This window comes from Elephantulus edwardii, unplaced genomic scaffold, assembly GCF_000299155.1.
Source record: "Elephantulus edwardii isolate Elephantulus edwardi_28Jun2011 unplaced genomic scaffold, EleEdw1.0 scaffold00005, whole genome shotgun sequence".
Classification (NCBI taxonomy): Eukaryota; Metazoa; Chordata; class Mammalia; order Macroscelidea; family Macroscelididae; genus Elephantulus; species Elephantulus edwardii.
In genome coordinates, this window is record NW_006399755.1 from 29,510,645 (window position 1) to 29,535,504 (window position 24,860).

General features: G+C 37.8%; 1 protein-coding gene across 1 annotated transcript in view; it reads left to right on the top strand.

Annotated features, from left to right (window-relative positions):
* DOCK7 (dedicator of cytokinesis 7) overlaps window positions 1-24,860 on the top strand; it is a 246,399-nt gene that overhangs the window by 24,761 nt on the left and 196,778 nt on the right. The window contains exons 2-4 of the mRNA XM_006879772.1: window positions 5,887-5,992; window positions 16,745-16,920; window positions 17,103-17,171. Of these exons, the coding sequence (XP_006879834.1) occupies window positions 5,887-5,992; window positions 16,745-16,920; window positions 17,103-17,171 (351 nt within the window). The remainder of the gene's footprint in view (window positions 1-5,886; window positions 5,993-16,744; window positions 16,921-17,102; window positions 17,172-24,860) is intronic.

The following is a 24,860-nucleotide window of genomic DNA, read 5'->3' on the forward strand; positions in this document are numbered from 1 at the left end:
ATGTTGGTGAAGAGTGTGGAATATCTCATGGACAGCCAAAAGAACAATCAAGCCTTCTGTGTTGGAGGAAGTGCAAAAAAGTGCTTTCCTTAGAGGCAAGGATGGTGAGACTTAGTCTAACATACTTTGGGCATGGTGTTAGAAGGAGCCTGTCCTTGGAAAAGGACTTGATACTTGGAAAGGTGGATATGAGAAGATTGATTGACACAATGACTGTAACAATGGGCTCAAGTATATCAGAGATGATGAGGTTGGCACAGGATAGGGGATAGGGCAGGGTTAGATCTGTTGTTCATAGTGTCCCTATGAGTTATATTTGACTTGATGGCACATAGAAGAACAACTGTGAAGAAGGGCAATATGGAGGATGTGTGATACATTTCTTGAAGCAAGCTCTGATGGTTAATGGTAAGAAGTTACACTGCCAACCCAAAGCCATACAATTTGAATCTCCCAGCTCCTCCATAGCAGAATGATAGGCAGTCTCCTCCTACAAAGTTTACTACTTCTGAAAATCTATTGGATGCTCAATTATGGGTCGGTTTTGTCTCTGGGTAAATAATAGCAGTTGCCTCATCGGTGCTCCATTTCTAATTTGCTCTTAGATCCTATTAAAGTCTCTACTCTATCAACAAGATAATACTAAAAAGGGAAAAAACCCATAAACACACAAAACCCAACAAACCAAAACCCGAACTCAAACAAGCAGCCTCTAACAATCCAGTTGTTGGCAGGTTGATTGTTTTATGGTGTTTCCATGTGTTTCATTGAAGAATTAACACTTCGTAGGGTTTTCAATAGCTATGATGTTTTGAGGTAGATTGCCAAGCTTTTCTAAAGTAGTTCCTATGGATAGTGTTGAACTGTCAGGGGTTCACTTACTACTTGAGCACTTGTTTGTTTGCCTCATTCAGGGATTTTCCTATTAAAACAAACCCAAACCTAAGCCCCCTACTGTGGAGTCATTGGGGCATATAGCCATATAATAAGACAGCAGAGAGTTGGACAATGAATAAGGATGGTAGAAGAAGAAATGATGCCTTTGGATGGTGGTGCTGGAGAAGAGATTTGAACATAACACCATGGACTGTCAAGAGAACAAATAGGTGTGTCTTGGAGAGGGTGAAACCAACTTGCTGTCTGGAGGCAAGGATTTTGTAGCTCCCTCTCACATACTTTGTGCATATTGCCAGAAGAGACCACTTGGAGAAGGATATTATGCTTGGAAGAGTGGAGGGACAGAGCCTGAGAGGAAGACGCTGGAGGATTGGATTGTGACTGGGGTAATAGAAACAGGTCTTTCAGAGACAGTGAGATTGGCTCAGGATAGGACAAGGCTCAGAGCTATTTTGCATAGGGTTGCTATGAGCCACATGTGACTTGATGGTACATAACAACAACAACAACAATAGGACAGAGTGGGACCCATTGTTGTTGTTAGATACCATGAATGGAGTATGACTCATAGCAACCCTATGAGCAAAAGATCTGAACTCTTAACCTGTCCCATCCTCATCATCTCTGACACTTAAGACAATTCCTGCCTGTTCTGTGACAGTCCACCTGGCTGAAGGTCTTTGTCTCCTTTGCCAAGCATGATGTCCTCCTTTAAAGAATAACCTCTCCTAGCAGCATACCTAAAGTATGTAAGACAAAGCTTTATCATCTTTGCCTCTAAGGAGCTCTCTGGCCCTACTTTCTCCAAGACATACCTGTTGGTAGTTTGACAGTCCATAGGATAATCAGTACTCTTTTCCAACACCACAGTTGAAAGACATTATCTATCTTCCTTATTCATTGCCCAGCTCTCAGATGCCTAGCAAGTGACTGAAAAGACCATTGCACATGTTTGTCCTTACTTCAAACTGACATCATTGTTCCTCAGTATGGAGAGGTCCCTCCCTGACTGCAGACTTTCCCAGTGTATTGTATCTCCTGACTGCTGATACCAAGTGTATTGATTGTGGATCCAAATATGATGAAATTCTTGACAGTTTCAGTCTTTTCTCCATCTATAATGATGTTGTCTGTTGATCCAGTGTTGAAGATTTTTGTTTTCTTGACATTGAGATGCAGTCCATATTGAAGGCTGCAGTGTTTAACTTAATACAGGGCTTCCAGTGCTATAAATCTTTATGGAAGTGAACTGACACATAATTCTTCATTGGTGGGTTAAAGCTGTCAACATCTTTTGGTTAGCAGCTGAGCTCTTTAAGTACAGCACCTCTGTTGTTAGTTAGGTGTCATTGAGTCAAGTACGACTCATTGAGACCCTATGAATGAAAGGTCTGAACCCTGTTGTATTCTGTGCCATCCTTCCACTTCCTGACACACATGAAACCATTGTAGCAGATACCACATCAGACCTCCTTGTTGAGTGTCTTCCATTCCCTCCTCACCTCTCTACCCTTCTCAGCATCATGTCTTTCTCCAAGGAATGGCCCTCCTGGCAACATCATTCTTGCTTCCAGAGAGCACTCAGCTGTAACCTCTCAAGACCTATCTGTTCTTTTGGCCATCCATGGGATGTTTAGTGCTCTTCTCCAACACCACAACTCAAAGGCATCAATTCTTTTTCTGTCATCTTTATTTGTCCAGCTCTCAGATGTACAGCAAAATTATGGCCTGAAACAGACACATAATTAGTAGTCCTCAAACTGACATCATTACTCCTCAATAATTTGGAGAGGTCCCTAACTTCAGATTTTCCCAGTATTTTCTTATCCTCACCAGGGCACCTTATTCCTACGAAAAGATTAATAATACCACCACCACCACCACCACCACCACCACCACCACTACTACTACTACTACTAATAATAATAATAACTGGATACTTTAAGGGGAGTAGTATAATTTGAAAATGACTTTTTTGTTATTACTGCAATATTATTTTCACACATGATAAAAAATTATTGTTAATTATACTCGCTAGTGAGCTCTGATGACTTACTGCTAAGGAGCTATGCTGCCAAACCAAAGGCACACTACATGAATCTACTCCATGGGAGAAAGATGAGGAGTCTCCTTCTATGCAATTTGCTGCCTCTGAAAATCCACTGGAAGATCATCTTTGGGTTGGTACCAACTTGATAGTAACCAACAACAACAACAAATATTTGTAGATTTCACTAAGGACCCTTATCAGAGTTGCTGCACTGCAATCCCAAAGGCATGTGGTTTGGATCCACCAGCTGCTCCTAGGCGTAAGGATAGACAATCTCCTGTAATTTACTGCCTCTGAAAATCTCTTGGATGGTCGTTATAGGTTGGTTCTGACTTGATGGTACACAACAACAGTGGAGTAATCTACCATGCTAAGCAAAGGGCATGTGTCTAGCAATTTGTATTCACCAGTGCCTCTACCAGAGAAAGATAAGCCAACTCTTCCTGTTGGGATTTGTAGCCTCAGAAACCCAGTGGAGGGTCTCTCTGAATTAGAATTGATTTGATGAAAGTAAGTTGAATGTTTTTGAGTTATAAACATCAGTAAAAGAACTAAAGAAAACCAGATCCAACCCAACCCATGGTTGTCTGGCTCATTTCAACTTGTAAGTGACACTGGGACAGAGTATGATTACCCAGTACAATTTTCAAAAGTTATAGTTTTTATAGAAACTTAATGCCACATCTTTCTCCTGTGAAGTGCTGCACATTCAAACTTCAGACCTTTTGGTTAGTAGCTGAACACTTAAATCACTGCATCATCAGGGCTCTTTGCAGAAAGCCAAACAGGTGCTAAACCAAAGTTATAATATTTACCCTTTGCCCTTTTCCTCAAAGATTTTATTCTGTCTAGCTTTCAGCTTTAATTTTTTCCAAGTTCTTTTATTCTTCTCGTGTTTTCTCCAGTGTCTTTTAAAATACATACATAATCTTGTTGTTAGATGCCATTAAGTTAGTTCTGACTCGCAGAAACCTTGTGAACTGAGTGAAATGCTGCCCAGTCTTGCTCCATTTTCTTAATAGCCCCTGTGCTCGAGCACATTGTTAAACCTCTTTGTTGGTCCATCTATTATGTCTTTGTCTTTTTCATGGACTTTTTACTTTATGAAGCATGTTGCCTTTCTCCAGGGATTAATCCCTCCTGATAATGTGACTGCAGATTTATGTGAAATGATATCTCCTTTTTTAAAAAAAAGTTATTATTTTTAAATTTTACTTGTGTGCTGTCAAATCCGATCCAACTGGCCAGGAGGGGATTGCCCTTCCTTCTCTAGCTGAGCAGCGAGTGGATCCGAACTGCATACCTTTGAAATTGCAGTGTAACTTCTTGCCACTAGACCACTAGAACTCCCCTCCATAGATCTTAAGTACCACAGAACCCAAAAACATACCAATTGCTGTTGATTTGATTGTGACTTCTGGCAAACCTCATGGGCTGCAAAGTGGAATTGTGTGTTAGTGTTTTAGTGACCTCACAAAAGTAGATCACCAAGGCTTACTTCTGAGGTATTTTTGAGTGGGATTGAACCAGCAGCCTTTCATTTAATAGCAGAAAGGTAACACCTTACCTGTAAACACATTCCAGCTAATTTGGTGACTTGATCCTTAAAGTTATGAATGACAGACAGGTGGTGGGTGTTTTTGTTTGTTTGTTTCAGAATTTTCTACTAGAGGACTTTGCACATAATTCTGCTTAGTAAATGTGTGTAGAATGATTAATTATGAAAGAGAAAATTAAGCAGGAGAGAAGAAAAATGATTATATCGTATATCTGGATAATGAGGCTATCTTGATACTCAACTGGAAATTCTAATGGGGATCATGATAAAAGGGCTTTATATTAAACTGTTAGATTCAAGACCAACAATCTCCTGCTGTTGAGATAATTTCTATTCATTGTGACCCTCTATCAGGTTGCCATGGCTATAAATCTTTAAGGGAAGAGACTTTCCTTCTTTATCCCACAGAACAGCTGGTGGGTTCAAACTACTGACCTTTTGGTTAGCTCCCCAACACATTACACATTATGCCACCGTAGCTCTTTTACAAAACACACAAGAGTGCAAACCAATTGTCCAGTTGGCTCAAAAAATACACAGTTAGTTCAGTATCACTTTATAGAACAATGGGAAATGGAACAACAGGAAGAAATTAAAGTTTATGTTTTGGAAAATAATGAAAAAGCTAAAAGCAGGTTATAGAAAAGAAAAACATTGCCTGTTGATTTTCATCAGAAAGATCATAGCAGAAGATTTACTGAAACTGGTGTTTGCCATGGAGTCTGACTCGAATCATAGCCAATCCTCTGGTGGATTTTCAGAGGCAGTAAATTGCAAGAGAGGAGATCGCCATCCTTCTCCCATGTGGATTAGAACTACTTGCCTGTGAGATTGCAACATAGCTTCTGAAAGTGTATTTATTTTGTGTTCTTGAGTAATATCTATTCTAGGGTAAAAATGTTGCTAATTCAATGAAAAAGCTACTCAGTTACTGGATTTAGGACTAATGAAATATTCTGCTTTGTACCCATACAGTTGCTTGACACTGATTTCTGTGACAACCAACAATCATTCCCTCTGGATAGTTGGTTGTGAAGCTTACATAGATGTCTATATATACTAATATGAGTGTAGATATCTGCCAGATCTGTGCGTGGTTATGGAAGTAGTCCTTTTTATCTGCCCATATCTTGTGATCTTGGCTGTCATTCATATACAATATATCAAGATTATAAAGATTATAAAGATGTCCTACTGTAATAATAAACTTAGAAGGTATATAATAAAACATTTTATAAGTTTATATCTTTAATTGATAATGCTGTGATACTGTTATTCTTTAAAGGAGACTTTAATATGCTTAGTTTCTCCCATTTTAAACCAGAGTGTGCTTTTTCTTATTTTGTTTGTTTTAATATTGCATTTTTTGTCTTTATTATAGAACTGTGGCAGCTGAAGTTAGGAAGCAGATCTCTGGACAGTATAGTGGTTCTCCCCAACTGCTCAAAAACCTCAACATTGGTGGCAATATATCCCATCACACCACAGTAAGTAACATGTATAAAATAGAATGTATTATTAGTACTGTTGTAACAGAAGTAAACACAAGTGAATGATTACTTGAAAGAACAGAAATTTTTTTTTCATAGTATTATTTTAGATTGTGATGTTTAATGGGAAGTCCTTATTTTTACAGGTCTTCTCTCCCTCAGTTCCATCATAGCTGACCTTCCAGTGGTTTTCAGAGGCTGTAAATTGCATGGGAGTATATGGCTCATCTTTCTGTCATAGACAACTGGTGGGTACAGACCACCTGCGTTTTTGACAGTACAACTCCCTCTCTACTAGGCTATAGAGCTCCTGGCCTGTAGAGTCATTTGCATTTGTTCTCATTAGGCTTGTCTTCCTCCATTTGTACTAACAAAAATAATATTGTTTTTTTAAAATAAAATCTCAAAAGATATTATGTTGACTCTGTGTTTAGTGTACTCATGTTTTTCTAGTTTCTTAAGCTATAAAGTGAGATAATTGATTTAAGATTATTCTGACCACTGTCATCTACCAGCTTCCCTCTAGGAGGAGGATGGGGTAATCTGTGCTCATAAAGATTTCCATCCTTGGAAACCCTTTTCCCATGGAGCAGCTGGTGGAATAGAATTGTACCGTTTTGAGATTGCTTCTTACTCCTTGGGATTATTTCTTACTACTTAGCCACCAGAGCTTCCTAAAAGACAGTTAAGGAGATAATGTGAAATCACACAAAAGAGATAGCCTTTACAGCCTTGGAAACCTTCTTATTGATTAGTACACTGGAATCCCAAAGCAGCACAATTTGAATCCACCAGCTGCTCCATGGGAGAAGGATGGGCATTCTCCTTCCATGCAGTTTACTGCCTCTGAAAAGTTCCAGAGGGTTAGCTAGAGCATTCTAACTTGGCTGCAACCAGTAACAAAACAACTCTTCTGTTCACTATTTGTATGCAAAGCAGTCAGTCCTGAGGTTATAAATGCTGTACTTGCCCTTTAATGTTATGATTATTTGCCTTAACTTTTAAATTACTGTACCAGTCTCAACTCACAGCAAATTCATCTTAATCACCTTCACTTGCTGCATATGTAGCTTTGAAATGATTAAAAAGACTTTGCTTGCACCTTTTTTTGCACTAAGGAGAAATTGAATAAGAAATGTATGCACCTACAAATTACACCTAGACTTAATGACACAGTTAGGCAGGGATCTCATTTGTAACCCAAATCTGCCAATAATACCTTTTCCCTATCCTTCCACAGTTAACCTATTTTTGCCTTCTAGTCTCAAGTAGATATGATTTAAGCAGAATATATAGTTGGACCATGGTTGTTAAACTCTGTGAACTTTGATAAATGTTGATAGTTGTAGACAGTCTTCCGGCCTTTTGTTTATTGGGTCACTATGAGTCTTGCTCTACTCGAAAGCAAACAACAACAATAACAACAATCTACTTTGCTAATAATAACTTTTAATTGATAAGGTTAATAAACTTACATTTATAGTAATAATTGTGCTATTTATTTTATATATATCTTAAATCTTTTGTTCCTTTAATAGGAATTCTTTTTCAGTGTTGTATTTTTCTTCCCCCTTGGTATCTTTTGCAGTCTGCTTGTCCATAAAGAGTTAGCTGATACAAGATTGCTGTTAGTCAGAATTGACTTCATGAATGGAAATCCAAAATCTTTGTAAATGTTCATTGAAATAAAAAAAAAAAATTGACTTCATGGCAATGGGTTTTGGCATAGTTTTTTATTTTCTTAGTGGTTACCAAGGATATTTCTGTTTTCTTCCTAAATTTATAATAATTTTTATTATAACAACTTAGCTATGATAGCATGTGAATCAGAACCAACTTGGTGACAGTGATTTTTACTTGGAGACAGTGATTTTTACTTGGACCAAGAGGCAGTCATCAGAACAGAGCAGGGAAACACTGCATGGTTAAAAATTGGGAAAGGTGTACGCCAGGGATGTGTCCTATCTCCATACCTTTTCAACCTGTATGCAGAACAGATTATCCCAGAGGCTGGGCTGTATGAGGAGAAGTGTGGCGTCAGGATTGGTGGAAGATCTATTAACGATCTGTGTTACGCAGATGACACACCCTGCTTGCTAAAACTGAGGAGGACCTGAAATGCTTGCTGCAGAGGGTTAAGGACTGCAGCCTTCAATATGGATTGAGGCTCAATGTCAAGAAGACAAAGATTCTCACCACTGGACCAATTGGCAGCATCAAGATGAATAGTGAAGAGATTGAGATTGCTCACAGCTTTAGTCTGCTTGGCTCCACGGTCAACACTTTTGGCACGAGCAGCCAGGAAATAAAAAAAAACATATTGCCATGGGAAAGTCTGCTGTTAGGGACCTTTTCAGGGTACTGAAGAGCAATAGTATCAGTTTGGAGACTAAGGTGCATCTGATACAGGCCATGGTCTTTGCTATCACATGTTATGCATCAAAGAGTTGGACAATGACTAGGGAGGAGAGAAGGGGAATTGACGCCTTTGAGCTGTGGTGCTGGAGAAGAGTATTGAGGGTACCATGGATTTCCAAGAAAACAAACAGATTCATCCTGGAGAGGATTAAACCAAGCAACTCCTTGGAGGCAAGGATTCTGGGGCTTCCTCTGACATACTTTGGACATGTTGTAAGGAGGGAAAGGTCCTTGGACAGGGATATCATGCTTGGGAGGCTGGAGGGACGACTTAAGAGGGGAAGACCCTTGATGAGGTGGATTGATTCAGTGATTTGGGATGGGTGTGTCAGAGGCAGTGTGATTGGCACAGGATAGAGCAGGGTTTAGGGCTGTTGTACATAGGGTCACTGTGAGTCGCAAGCGAGTTGACGGCACATAACAACAACAACAACAACAGTGGTAAATATTGCTAAACATCTTTTCATATACTGCTTGCCTTCTGTATCCTCTTCAGTGAAATGTGTGTTATATTTGTTAATGTCTTGCCTGCCATCTAATTTGACTCTTTTTTTTTTTTTTTACTTGTTGAGTTTTGAATTTCCTTCAAAATATCCTTGTTATGCATGCTAGTGAATTCCACTGACATCAAATTATGTGGGAATGGTAGAATCCTGTATTCTGTCCTTAACTATGAAGATATAACAGGTCTTCATGTTTTCATTTCTTTGGAATCAGCTGCCCATGCAGCTCTGTTCCTTTGACACTATCTGGAGGTAGGTGAGATCACACAAGTTTCAGTGCTCTGACAGGGCATTAGCTGTTAGCTCAAGAATTCAGATACCACCACCAGTATTTGTAGCACTTCTTTCTCTGTCCTTCATCACTTGGACCTGCAAGTTAAATGGAACCATTTACCAAAAAATCAAACACTAGCCACAGCTTTGGAAGTCCACATGACATTAACATTTTGTCTGCTGGTCACAGATTTGGATGTTCCCTCTACCCAGTTACTTAAGAGAATTCTGTCTCACTAAGCTGCCCCTGTTTCTTTAGTTAGGGAGAATAGGCTTTTGTGGGGCTGGATTTTTTTGTTTGTTTCTTAATTTTGCCTTTGGGCATTTAGGGTTGTGGACTTCTCTAGCTTCAAGTCAGGAATATATTAGATAAAATGAAAATCTGAGGAACTCACTTCTTTCTTTATCATTCTTGGGTCCTGAGTTATCTAACTTGTGTCCCTTTTTCAAACCTACATCTTTCAGATTTCAGAGTCTTCCTCTGTTTGTTACAATGTTTAGGGTCTTTTGTTGTGCTTAGTTTGGTGCAGTGATTGTTCTTTTGGTTCTTTCTCTACCCTTCAATATTTTACCCATGGAATTTTTCACTACTGCAGCTCGAGGCTTGACATTTTTCTTCACTTATTTCTTCTTGAACAATGCCAAACTGTCCTTTCTTTTTGATTTTTCACCCCAAGGCTTTGCATATTTCATTATAATAGTTTACTTTGTCTTGAGCTGTCTTTAAAGTCTGTCCAATTCTCTTTTTTCATTATTTCCTCCATTTACTTTAGCTTCTCTGAATTCTAGAGGATGTTTTCCAGTCTGTTCTGACATACATTTTGGTAATTTCTTTAATATATTTTTAATAATTTTTGGTTTCTTTTTAAAAAATAAAATGTCATTTTAATTGTGATATTTTGTTTTCTTTATGTAACATGGCCTTACATCATCACAAAACCTCATCTAGTGTATAGTAACTGGGTTTTAGTGCATCAAATCTGTAGAGGGTTTCAGAATTCAAATGTGATATAGTTAATTTCTGTTTTACTCAGGTCAGCTAGTTTTAGGATTAGTTTTGGGTTTTTTTTTTTTAGCTTCAACAATGGTGTCAATAATAGGATCATGTCCATAAAAGGAAGCTCTGTTAGTATGACTGTCATTCAGATTTATATCCAAACTGGTAAAGCCAAAGATGAATAAATTAGGAATTTCTACTGACTTCTATAGTTTGATATTAATCAAACTTGCAGAGTTCATTAATAAGAAGGAATGAAAAAAAAAAGGAATGATTGGAATGCAGAATTTGGAAACAAAGAAGATAGATTGGTGGTTGGTAAAACAAGGCTAGGGATAGGATGATAGAATTTTTTTATGACCAGTGACTGATTCATGGCAAATACCTTTGTAAAAACTATTGTTAAAAAATTATCTTTAGGAATCCATTATTTTATTGAATATGTTGGAAATGTTGTTCTCTGACCATTTATTAGTCTTTCACTCTAAATGTGCATGTATCAAGGCCCCTTTTCTATACAAAAGCAGGCTTCTCTCCAAAATATTGGCAGTGGTGTGTCAGTCTGAAGACCGATGTGTCCCTGATTTAGGCCATGGTCATTTTAATTACTTGCTTTGCATCTGAGAGTAGGACAGTGAATAAGGATGATAGAAGGATTTATGCCTTTTAATTGTGGTGTTTCAGAAGAGTCTGTGAATATCTCATGAACTACAAAAAAACCCAGATTTGTCTTGCAAAAAGTGCAACCAGAATGCTCTTTGGAGGCAAAGGTGGCAAAGATTTGTGTTTTTTGGAGAGGCGATTCCTTGCAAGGGGACATCATGCTTAAAAAGGCGGAGGGTCTGTGAAGGAGAGGATGACCTCTAATGAGGTGGATTGGTGCAATGACTATAGTAATGAGCTTAAGTTTGTCAGAGACGATAAAGATGGCACAGGATAGATAGGACAGGGTGCTAGTGTGTTGTTCATGGGGTTGCTATGAGTCATGCTTTACTGGATGGCACCTAAAAATAACAACAGCATACAAAGGTAGAGCTTAATGTATTTAAACCTATTTGCAGATCTTGATGAATAAGTTCTTATTTCATTGATGTATGACCATACATTTGTTATAGTTCCTCCGTCTTTTCCCCAACTATTTGTTCTTTCTTGAATTAGACAAGAAATACTGGATCTTATTAAATAGATTGACTGAGATTGTGATGAATATTCTATCATTACAGATACCTTCAATGGAGTCTTGTTAAAAGGGCAAGGGCCACCAGTTTCACAAAGGAACTGTCCCAGTCAACAGCATCATCAACACAAAACCGAGTCCCAGGAATTCGGTCATGTTTCCCATGATCCACACCTCTTTCTACTCATTCCAGCACCAGTTTGACTGCTTTCCTGGGTCTGGAATCCAATGCAGTAACTCAAAGACCACATAGAATCACACTCGAGAAGCCAAAAGGGTATAGTTCATGTTAGTAGCAGAATACAGCTTCCAAAATGTGCTCACAGATGCCTCAGCCTTGAGTCTTGCAGCTTTATGCCAATGTTTTCAAAGTTCTCAGTCCTGCAAATTGTGGTCCGCCTCTCCCAATTATTCAAGAAACTTGGGCAAAGGCTGTTACTTCCAGTTCCAATGATGCAGCTAGTTGCTAAGTCCCATCTCATGTCAGGTCTCTGACTCTCTGTCCCATGTAAGATCACTTGTTCTCTGCTGTGGCTGTTAAAGCTGCTGCTTCCGCAGGTCCTCCTAGTCTGTCTGGTGCAGATATCTCTGGCTATGAAGAGCATACTATTTGCTCTTGCTTGCTCTTTTCCTAATAGGGAAAATCATCCTTCTGTTACTGGATCCACTCAGTTTAATGGCAGGCCATCTTGTGGATTGGTCAGACTAGCCAGTCCCCTTGTGGATTGGCTGTTGTTGTTAATGTGCTATCAAGTCACCTGTGACTCATAGCTAGCTATCCTCTGTACAGCAGCTCTGAAACCTGCCCTGTCCTGAGTCAGTCTCACTGAGTCCAGCACAGCAACCACCATTGCCCTAGTTACAATATCAGTACATCTCATCCAGATTCGTCCTCATGTGTACTGTCCCTCCAGTCTTCCAAGTATGATGTCCTTCTCAAGGACTGGTGCATCTAGGCTATGTGCCCAAAGTGTGTGAGATGAAGCTTCAAAATTCTAGATTCCAAGGAGAAGCTTGCTTACGCTCCCTTCAAGACAGACCTATTTGTTTTGTTGGTGGCCCATGGTATTTTTCAAGACTTCTCTAGCACCATAACTCAAAGGCATAGATCTTCTTTTGTCATCCCCAGTTGTCCAGCTCTCTGATTCTTTGAAAGTAATTGCAAAAACCATGGTCTGGATCAGGTGTACCTTAATCTCTAGATTGACGTTGTTGCTTTCCAGTACTCTGCAGAGATCCCAGACAGCATATTTCCCCAGTGCCATTTGTCTTTTGATTTCCTGACTGCTGGTGTCAAAGAGTGTTGTTTGTGGAGATGAGCGAGCTAAATTAACAACCTTAATCTCTTCTCCATCTAACATGATGCTGCTAGTTGGCCCATTGGTGAGAATCTTTGTCTTCCTGGTGTTGAGCTTCAATCCATATTGAAGTCTACGGTCCTTGACCTTCTGCAGCAAGCACTTCAGATCTTTTTCAGTTTCAGCAAGCAAGGGTGTGTCATCTGCCTAATGCAGGTTGATGACCTTCCTCCAATCCTGATGCCACATTCTTCTTCAGAAACCCCAGCCTCCTGAATGATCTGTTCTACGTATAGATTGAAAAGTTGTGGAGACAGGATGCATCCCTGACACACTCCTTGCCTGATTTTGAATCATAGTGTTTTCTTGCTTTGTTCTGAGGACTGCTTCCTGGTCCATGTATAGGTTTCATATGAGAACAGTCTAGTGTTATGGGATTCCCATTCTCCACAAGGTTATTCACAATTGGTTTTGATCCACACAGTTAAAAGCCTTTGTATAGTCAGTGAAACACAGATAGATATTCTTCTGATATTCTTTGCTTTGTGCCAAGATCCATCTGATGTTGGCAATAATGTCTACTGCCATGACCTCTTCTAAACCCAGTTTGTATTTCTGGTAGTTCTCTGTCAATTTATTATTCCTGCTTTTTATAATCTTCAGCAGAATTTTGTTTGCATGTGATATTAGTGATATTGTATGATAATTTCCACACTCTGTTGGGCCACCTTTTTTTGGAATGGGAATAAATATGGATCTCTTCCAGTCAGTTGGCCAGGCAGTTGTTCTCCAGATTTCTTGGTACAAGCTGGTGAGCATGTCCAGGGAAGCGTCTGTTGAAATATGTCAGTTGGTATTCCATCAATTCTTGGGGCTTCCCCCACCTCTAAGTCCTTCAAGAGCAGCCTGCACTTCCTCCTTCATCACCATTGACTTTTAATCATGAAAATTTCTTGAAATTCTGCTGTGTCAGCCAATTCCTTTAGGTACAGTGACTCTGTATACTCGTTTTATCTTCTTACAATCATTCAATATTCTTCCCATGGCATCCTCAAGTATTGCAACTCATGGGATCAATTTATTCTTTAGTTTCTTCAGCTTAAGTAATGCCAAGCGAGTTTGGCCCTTTAAATTTTCTGATTCCAGCTCCTTGCACATTTCATTATAATACTTTGCTTTGTCTTCCTGAGCTTCCTTTTGAAATCTTCTATTCAGCTCCTTTATTTTTTTTAAACTTTGGCTTCTGGTGCTCTACAGCAATATTCAGTCTCTTCTGACATCTATTTTGGTTTCTTTTTCTTCCTTCGTATTTGTAATGACTTTTTGCATTCTTTGTGGATGGTATTCTTGATATCTTCCTATTGCTCATCTGGTCTTCATTCATTGGTGTTCAATGCCTCAAACCTGTTTGTGATTTGCTTTTTAAATTCAGGGGGAATAGACTTAAGATGAAATTTTTATTCCTGTGGATATGACTTCACCTTTTTTAGCTTTAATTTGAACTTAATGAGCAGTTGATGGTCTGTTTGTTCCACAATCAGCACCTGGCCTTGTTTTTACTGCTGATGATGAACTCCAGCCATTCCTTACACACATGTGCATACCATCAGGTGAAATTCATAAAAGGTATTTGCAATGAATAAATAATTGATTGTACATAATTCTATCCCCAGCCTTATTTCTGTCACCAAGTTCATGTTTTCCAATTACTGATTCTTCTTCCTGGTTCCCAACTTTTGCATTCCAGTCACCCATTATTATTGCATCTTGGTTGCATGCTTGATCAACTTCTGACTGCAAAAGTTGGTGGGTGGGGACAGATGGGCGGGGAGAGAAGTGCAGCAATGAATGAATGGAAATCCAAAATCTCTGTAAATGCTCATTAAAATTATTTAAAAAAAGTTGGTTGAAATCTTCTATTTCCTCCTCTTTGGCTCTGGTTTTTGGTGCATAAATTTGAATGATAGTGGTGGTAATAGATCTTCCTTGTATGCATATGGATATTATCCTGTCTCTTACAATACTGTATTTCAAGATGGGTCTAGAAATGACTTTTAAACTATGAAAGTGATCCTGTTTTTTCTCACCTTTTCATCCCTGGCATAGTGGATCATATGATCCTCTGATTCAAAATGTCCCATGCCAACTCATCAGTACCGAATATGTTTCAGTATTTAGATGTTTCATTTATTTCTTAATGATATCCAGTTTTTCTACATTCATGCTTCCTTCTTACGTTCCATGCTCCAGTCATTAGTTTCTGCTTACAACTGTTCCTCCTCCTTTGTGTTTCCAAATTTGAGGGCTCAGCCTCAGTTGCCATATCTTTTAGCCTATTCTGAGAGTGTTCTATGGAACAGAGGGTTTTCTAATGCCTGTAATATTTTTGAAGTGGATGGCTAATCCTTCCTAGTCTATCTTAATTTTTATGCTTAATTTTAGAACAATACCAGTTAGACAAGCATTTTACTGAAAAGAGTTGATGAAAGAAGACTTTTCCCCTTACAGAAATAACCATTATATTCGGTGTCCCCTCACCCTGACGTGTGTGTCTTGTCCCTTTCCTTTCCCTGATATATCAGCATCTTTTGCACTCCTGCCTACCCCATCCAGCACCTCCTTCCCCCCAGCCACTCCTTGATATGATGGCTTAGGTCACAAGTCACTTCTGCGATGTCTTGTGCCTGACAATGCTGCTGGTCTCATTCTGATGCCTGTCTCATGTTTAGGAGGAACTAAGTCCAAATCCCATGTACCAGGTTCAGGGCAAGATTTTTGTCTGAGGCAATATTGGAGAAACGTTCGTGCTCCTGAGCTTCTGCTCCATAAATTTCGTTTTGTGACTTAGTGTCTCTGCTCTTCCTTTTGCACCACACTACTGTCACAATACAATAATGCCCATGGTGAGGGTTATGTCTCTTTTAAAACTGGTATGCAGGCCTTGGACTGAATGTCTTGCTTTGGATGCCTGATTATTAATGATGCCGGTGGAATTAGGGGAGAATGGGCGTTACCTGATTAGGAAGATTAGAAGGCAGTCTTAGATCCTGCCATGTGCAAAGCTGACCCTGAATTTTGGGGGCAGAAGGTGAAACCCAGACGTGCCCTATTCACATATTCTTGTCTGTCCACATGTCAAAGTCTGGCAATGGCTAGGGAAGCCATTTTGAATAAACTCTTAATTCCACAATTCTGTAATAGTAACTTGTGGCTACCATTGCATGTTATCACCAACTAAGAGTGACTTAAAGCAAGAGAGATTTATTCTTTCACAGCTCTGGAGGTCAGAATTTTTTACTTTATTTGCAGTGCTCGAAATCAAGGTGTAGTGGGATTGATTATACTCTTTTTGGAGTTTTTAAAGGGGAGTTTATATCTTGCTGCTGTCTGCCAGCCTTGGCTACATTACTCCTATTTCATAAGCCAGTGTTTTAAGTCTATTTTCAATGGCCTTTTCCTTTTAGGCATAGTACAAATCTCCTTCTGCCTTTTTTAAAAGATGCATATGATTTTATTTCAGGCATAACAAAATAATTCATTTTGGGGATCTTTAGTGATATATGTAAGAATCTCCCCTTTTCAACCATGATATATAGTATAGCTTTCACAGGACCCATTAATTAGGATGTGGTTATCTTTTGGAGAGAGTTTTTCAGCCTATTCTTGTGTTTCACAGAATAATCAAAATAACTGTAAATAAAATAACAACGTGGTTTAGAAATTTAGCAGGGAACATACCAAAAACACTTAAAAAGGAAAATCTTCCAGTAAGACTTTTTTCAAACTTTAATGTATTATAAAAACTGGTAAATGATTATTTTTATTTTAGAAGCATGAACAAGGTCTAAATGTTAAAGATAATAGAACCAAAAACATAAGTGATGAGAAGACTAATGCCTTAAAGTTTCTTTATTGCATGTGATTGGCAATCTGTTGAAATTTTAAAGATAAAATTTAGGTTAAAGAAAACATACAGTCTTTTGAAAAATGGTACCTTTTCACTGCTCAAAGTTTAGATATTCTTATATCCCTTTCTTTCTTTCTGTCCATCTCTCATTCCCCTTTTTCATCTCCTGTTTGAAGGTGCCCCTTACAGAAGCAGTAGAGCCAGTGGACTTGGAAGATTACCTCATTACTCATCCTTTAGCTGTGGATTCTGGGCCTTTAAGAGATTTGGTTGAATTTCCTCCAGATGATGTTGAGGTTGTTTATAGTCCAAGGGATTGCAGAACCCTTGTTTCAGCTGTACCAGAAGAAAGGTAAAGGGAAATTATTTATGTATTTTTATTTTAGTATAAAAAGGATACTTTCTGTTATTTTGTTGAATTTCTGTTTTTTGTGGTGGTGGTGTTTCCTACTATAATAAGAACTTCAACAATCAAAACTACGCCAGTGCTGTTCTTTGTAAATGACAAGTGTATTACTCTCTTTTTTAAAATAGTGAAATGGATCCACATGTTAGAGATTGCATAAGAAGTTACACTGAAGACTGGGCAATAGTGATCAGAAAGTAAGTTATTTTTTATTGTAATATTTAAAAATAGTGATTAACACTAGGGTAACTTTCCTGCAGTGTGGAGGTGTGTGAAGGAATTGTTGTTGTTAACTGCTGTCAAGTCATAGGCGACTCATAGGAACCCTACTTTCATCCTTTCTCCAGGTTCATAGGGTTTCTGGAGTCAAGCTGTTTACGGATGTGGATGCTACTCCTGCTTCCAAGCTTATGTTTTTATTATAATATTTAAAAATACCGATTAGCACTAGGATAACTTTCTTGCAGCGTGGAGGTTGTGTGAAGGAATTAGAGAAGGTTAATGAAGATCTGAAAAGATAGTATAATGGTAGGCGTAGACAGTACAGTATGTATGAATGCTCTATAAAACACAGTGTGAATGAAGGAATGAAACAAAGTGTACATGAATGAAGCACAATGTATACAAATTTTATATCCAAAACAATATAAAAAAAATGACTAGGATTTAGAATTGAATTAAAATACATTAAAAGTGATGACCTGAAAATTAATTTTAAAAAATAGAAACAAAAACCTCCCTTTTTTTATATAGACTTTTTTGGTGGAATTCTTTACTTTTCCTCAGTACTAGGATTACAGGAATAGGGTTTTTTAAATTTTATCATACTTCACAAATAATAAATGATATTTGATGACAAGAGTTCTGTAGTCAAAATTAGTTTTGGAAATTAGGGCTGGGTATTGATAAATAAGAAACCTTTGGTGGCCTAGTGGCAAGAAGCTGTGCTGCAATCCAGAAGGAACACGACTCAAGGCCACCAGGTACTGCAGTCTCCTCCCAAGTGATTAACTTCCTCTGGAAATCCTCTAGTGGGTCAGCTCTGGGTTAGTTTCAACTCATTGGCAGGCAACAATATCAGTAAATTTTGTGCCACTATCTTTCTGATGAAAATCAATAGGCAATGTCCTTTTTTTTTTTTTTTTACAGAGGTTTTGGATTTCCATTCATTCATTGCTGCAATTTTCTCCCTTCCCACCCCTCCCCACCAGCTCACTTCCCCCTCTGAAGAGAGAAAAAAGAAAAAAAATTCCTTCATCAGTACACAATTCCCACGTCCCTTCCCCCCACCCCCAACCCCAAGTACACTTCTCTATGCAACCTTAATTCTGGATTCCTGTGCTAACCATAATACTCAGTCATATATCACTTCTAATCTGTTCTTTTGACACTGTCTAGTGGCGACTCTCTGGTGGTTTGAATCCACTAGCTTCTCTGAGGAAGAAGGATGAACGTTGTTCTTCTGTGCAATATACAGGCCTCTGAAAAGCCACTGAAGGGTCAGGCATGAATTGGTATTAACTCGAAGGCAATTAAATGTTTTTATTGGTTGAGAAATAATTTATATTTTTCAAAGGAAAACAATATAGTGAAACCTGAATAGTTAAGTTAAAGTTCTTAGCAAATTTTCCAAATCTAGCTGTTTGCCTGTTATTAACTATCTAAATACTTACAGGACCTGTATATCGTATCAGCTTAATATTGATAAAAATGGTATTTTTTCCATTATCAAATTAAAATATGAAAAAAATTTAAATATGAGGTCAGATTAGGAAATAAATAGAACTCATTTTTCTTTACTAATTTTAATAATGGTCTTCATATTGTTATTTCTCTATCTTTGATTTTTTAAATAAAAGACTGATGTAGTGAAGAATACTGTTACAACATTATAGGTTCTACAAAGGAAAAAATCTGCTAAACAGCAGGAACAACAATATGTCCATAATGTCTTGTTTCCTCCTGTAACATCTGTCTTATTTCATTGGGCTTCATATTGTGATAAGCATCACTCAAGGGGATACTGCTGGTATGGTTTTTAGGTTTAATGTTACCTAATAAAAGCACTTACCTAAAAGTGTTACTTAAATAAAATAGCTCTTTATAACAAGCAATTGTTTTATGAACTCAGAATTTTTATAAGTATATTGGAGGTCATTACTAAAGAAGAGTATATTCTTGTCATGTAATTCAAGACATCTATGCACACATGTTGAATGTCAGTGTTGAGAATTTTTAATAGAAAGGGATTAGTTGAAAAATTAAATATTGACTTAGAATCATAGAACCTGATATTTAGTTTTAGTGTGAGGTTACTGACTTTATTTAGGTAAGAGGGAAGGAAATTAGCTTTCATTGAGTACTTACTATGTCCGGAGCAATTTACTAGTAATTTTGAACTTAAGATTTAGATAGATATGATAGATCAATTTCAAGGATTACTAAGTAACTTCATTGAGAACCCTCAAATCTAAAAAGTGAAGTAGCCAGGATTAGAACCCAGTGGTGGTAAATTCTAAGGCTCATATTTGCATTTTGGTACACTAGTCCTTATTCATCATTAGTCATGATAAATGAAAGACAAAAGGACTATGTTAATGAACCTACAGTTATGAAGTGTACATGAAAGATAGATGATAGGTGTGATTAGAAAAGAAGAGAAAAGCATCAGTTACAGATATTCTGATGACAAGATTGGTACAGAAGTTTCACTGTTGCTTTAAGTTCAGAAGCAGTGAATACAGGCAGTGGAGAGATGACTTGGGGCAGCTGTTGACAGAATTTTTTTTTCCTTTCCAACATCTGTACTACTTATGCACAGTAGTGGCAATAGGGGTGTCTGCCTCCATTAGTAACAGTATTTATGAGTGTTGTCCAAAGTGACTTGTAAGCCAAAAGTGGCACCTCTTTAGAGGTTCAGTTCTACCAGTGGCTCTTTAGGAGAAAGATGGACTGTCTTCTCCCATAAAATTCACAGCCTCTTAAAAATGCATTAGAGGATCAGCTGTGAATTGGTTCTGACTCAACAGCAACGCGTTTGGGGGTTTTATTGACTGTCAACAGAAGAGTGCCTGACATTGTTGGCAGTACTATGGAGGAAGAAGAAACTTTCTTACCTAGAAGACTTATCTACTGATTGACTTCCTGGCAGCATGAGTTTCCTCTTGACTATAATCACTGGATATACACTGGGATAAACAGATGCTGAGTTCTGGCCTAGGCTAAGGAGCAGTGCTCCTCACTCAGAGACATGTGGTTCAAATCCACCAGCTACTTACTCTGCAGGAGAAAAGGTGGGCAGTCTCCTCCCGTGCAGTTTACAGCCTCTGAAATCCTGCTGGAACGTCAGCTATGAGTCAATCCTGACTTGTTTGCACATAACAACAATAAACAGATAGTATTTCCAGATGATATGTGGAGTATACATAGTTAAACATAGAATCCAATTTCTTCAAGTATTTGATGAAAACTAGTACTCTGGTGGCTTATTGGTAGGGAATTGTGCTGCTAACCCAAAGGCACATAGTTGTAATCCCACCAGCTGTCTCTGCAGGAGAAAGAGGAACCATCTCTTTAAGCACAATATACAGCCTTTGAAAACCCACTGGAGAGTCAGCTATGAGTCAATTCTTTCTGACTTGATAGTACATAAAAGCAACAACAATAGCAACAGCAAGTACATAAAAATTATTAAACTACAAATAAAAGAATTAATAGTTTAACAATTAAGCAGTAGATAAAGATATATAAGAGTTATTAATATTCTCAAAGAGATGTCAAAGAACACTGTGACTATAGAAAAATCAACTAGTTATTTTTGGAAATGACTTCATGGATTTATTCAACACATTGAGAGTCTAGCATGTGTCAGGTACTAAGCAGGAACGAGACAGCAGTCCACACAGCAATTCCTACCCTCATGGAGCTTACATTCTAATGGGAGATGAGGGCAACCAACAACAAGCACTTGTAAACTTAAAATAGATATGATTTCAGTTAGTCTTATGGAGAAGATGAATTAGGATTTATTTCAGTACAAAAAGAAAGGAGTTGGGGAAGAAGAAAAATAAAATGAGATGAGAGAGGGATGAACAAGAAGAAAGTCTGAACTTTCTATTTTATTTAAACGTCAGAGAAGTCTTACTGATTAGATTAATTTGAGCAGAGACCTAAAGGAGGTATAAGAGTAGCTTTGTAGATCCTGGCGGAAAGAGTATTAGGTGGAGAGAAGAATAATAGATACAAAACCTCTACAGTGCAACTTCATTTGGAGTATTCAAGGAATAACTAGGTCACTGTGGGTGAAGTAAAGTAAGTAAAGGTGAGAAGGCCAATAGATGAAGTCAGAGAAATGGTAGTCTAGGATTGGATGAAGAATCTTGTAGGACCTTATAGAGACTGGTGATAACATGAAAAAGGAGTATGATCATGAATTATTTTTCACAGCTGACCTTAATTCCATGTGTTAGTTTTTCAGGATATAAAGGAGGCCATATGCAGCATTCTGATTCATTACAGCAACTTAGATAATTACCATAAAAAAATTAAGTTACTTTTTGCCCCCTGAAGTCTTTTTTTTTATTTACTTTTTTAAAATTAATTTTAATGAAAGTTTACAGAGACTTTGGATTTCCATTCATTCATTGTTGCACTTTTCTCCCTGCCCAACCTACCCCCCAATTCACTCTTGAAAAGTAAAAGAAAAATTCTTTCATTGTTATACAATCCCTCCCCCCAAGTCCACTCCACTATGCAGCCTTCGTTTTGAAAAGTAACATTCTTTTATTGTCATACAATTCTTCCCCGCAAGTCCACTCCACTATATAGCCTTTATTCTGCACTCCTGTCATGATAATAATACCTAATCATATATCCCTTTTAAACAGTTTGCTCCCTCATCTGTTTCAATACAGTAAACATAACTTATCCCATCTTTCTCAGTCTTCCCCCAAACCTGATGTCAGCCCCGTTTTACAACAGTGGCCCTGTGCAATATTTGTCCTTTTGTGACTGAGACATTTCACTCAGCATAATGTTCTCCAGGATCACCCATTTTGTATATTATTTCATGAGTTTTTTGTTTTTCAATGCAGCATAGTATTCCATTGTGTGAATATACTAGTGCTTCCCTATCCATTCGTTTGTTAATGGGCACTTAGATTGTTTCCAACTCTTTGCTATTGTGAATAAAGCCGTGATAAAGATGGGTGTGCATATGTCTGCTTGGATAGTGGTTATGATTTCTTTAGGGTATATTCCCAGTAGTGGAATTGCTGGGTCAAATGGTATTTCTATTTGCAACTTTTTGAGAAAGCGAAATTAAGGTACTTTTAATACCTTTTTCTGATAAAAACACTCACCAATATAGGAATGGGGGGGGCAGCGAATTTTCTTAACATATTTAACAGCCTGTACGCTAAACCAGTAGTCAGCATTATTTTCAATGGAGAGGGATTAAAGGCATTTCTCCTGAAAACAGAGACTACATAAGGATACTCACTGTCACCACTCAGTCTATTAATATTGTATTGGAAAGCCTACCAAGAGTAATAAGACAAGAGAAGGAATTAAGAGGCATCCAGATTGGCAAAGAGGAGGTAAAACTATTCCTGTATATAGATGATACGATAATATACATAGAAAACCCCAAAGATTAAACAAGAAAACAGTTGGGCATAGTTGACCAATTCTGTAAAGTAGCACTATCCACGATAAACATACAAAAATCAGATTTCTCTACAGTAGCAAAGAGAACATAGAAAATAATAAAAACAAAACCAATTATATAATAGTGAACCACAAGATGAAATACTTAGAAACAAATTTAGCTAGAAACACAAAAGACCTCCTGTATAAAGAGAATTATAAGAAGCTCCTACAAGAAACAAAAATAGATCTAGATAAATGGATGAATTCCATACTTACGGCTAGGAAGACTCAGTCTTATGAACCTGACAATTATGCCCAAAGCAGTCTACAGATTTTAAGCAAGCCCAGTATGAATACCTACAGCATCTCCTGAAGACAAAAGATATCTTTATATTAGATTGAGAAGAAGGGCATTTGCTCTGAATTTATAAGCAAACCTTCCCTGTTCCCATCCCTCAGTCTCCTCTTCAGTTGCTTCCTGTCACCAGCATCCTTGGCTCATTTGACACATTTTTAAACATCTAGGATAAGTCAGAAACAAACTAGTAAAATGTATGTAACTCTTAAAAAAACCCAAAAAACAACAAACCAAACCCACCAAAAAACCAAATAGAGACAACAATTTCCAATTGTATCTAGAAAGGAAAGAGACTCTTACAATAAGCAAAGCACTACTGAAAACGAAAAACGAAGAAGGAGGTATTGTCCTCCCTGACCTCAAAACTAACCACAAAGCCATAGTAGTCAAGACAGTATGGTACTCGTACAATGACAAACACATAGGACAATGGAATAGAATCCTGAATGCAGAAATCGACTCATTTTCCTATGGCTGACTGATCTTTGACGAGGAGATGAAAGCAGTTAGTGGGATGATGCTAGCCTCTTTAACAAATGGTGCTGTCAAAGTTGGACAACTATCTGCAGAAAGCTGAAACAAGATCCTCACCTCACACCATATACAAAAACCAATTTCAGATGTTTCAGGGACCTTTGAGTTAAACGAACAAACAAAAAAACCCCTGTAAAGTTCATCAGAGAAAAAAATAGGAATAAAATTATAAGCACTGGTATGTAGCATTAATAGACTTTCAAGTGTAACTAATATCCTACAACAAGGAAAATATGAATGAGATCAATAGGACTTTCTGAAAATCAAATCCTTGTGTACATCAAAAAACTTACGCAGTAGAGGAAAAAGTAAGACCACAGACTGGGAAAAAATATTTGCCAATGCCATAAGTGATAAGAGACTCATAACTTAAATTTATAGTCTACTCAGGCACGTCAACAAGAAAAAGACAACCCAATCTCACAATGGGCAGAAAAAGTTAATAGAAGCTTCACTAAAGAAGAATGTAACATGGCCAGCAAACACACAGAAAAATGCTCAAAATTGCTAGGAAGTAGAGAGATGCAAACAAAAACAACATTGAGATATCATTTCGCCCCAGTAACAATAGCAAAGTTTCAACAGGGCAGCAGACAACATATACTGGTGAGGAGGGGAAGAGATCTGAACTCTCATACATTGCTGGTGGGAATGTAAAAAGGTACAACCACTATGGAGGGCAGTCTGGTACATCTTCAGAAGGGTGGAAATAGAAATACCATTTAACCTACCTCTCCTACTGATAATATACTCCAGAGAAATCAGAACTACAACACAAAAAAGATATATGCACACTCATGTTTATAGAAGCATTATTCACAATAGCAAAGAGATGGAAACAGCCCAGATGCCATCAACAGCTGAGTAGATTGAGAGACTATGGTACATCCACGCAGTAGAATACTAGACAACATTGAAAAAAAATGAACTCCTAAAACGTCAGTGTGGATGAATCTGTAAGATATTATACTGAATGAAATATCTCAGTCATAAAAGGACAAATACTGCATTAGTCTGTTATTGTAATGATAGAGTTGAGATGAGTCCGTGGGGGAAGAGCAGGAAAAGAATGGATAGATAATGAATATGGCACTGGAATGAGTGAAATGAAGGGCATTCAGAAAAGACTGGATGATTAGAAACTATGGTATAATAATTAGTAGTCTTATAAGGGGTATTGGAGGGGAAAAGGGAAGTAGAAAATTGTGCCCCAATGAACAAATTTTAAAAAATGTTTAAAAAATTTAAGGCATTTAAAATATTTCAGGAAAGATTAAAACATCTTCTGAATAATACCTTTCATGTTTTAGGCTGTCTGCAGGTTACAAATGTCTGACTTATGGAC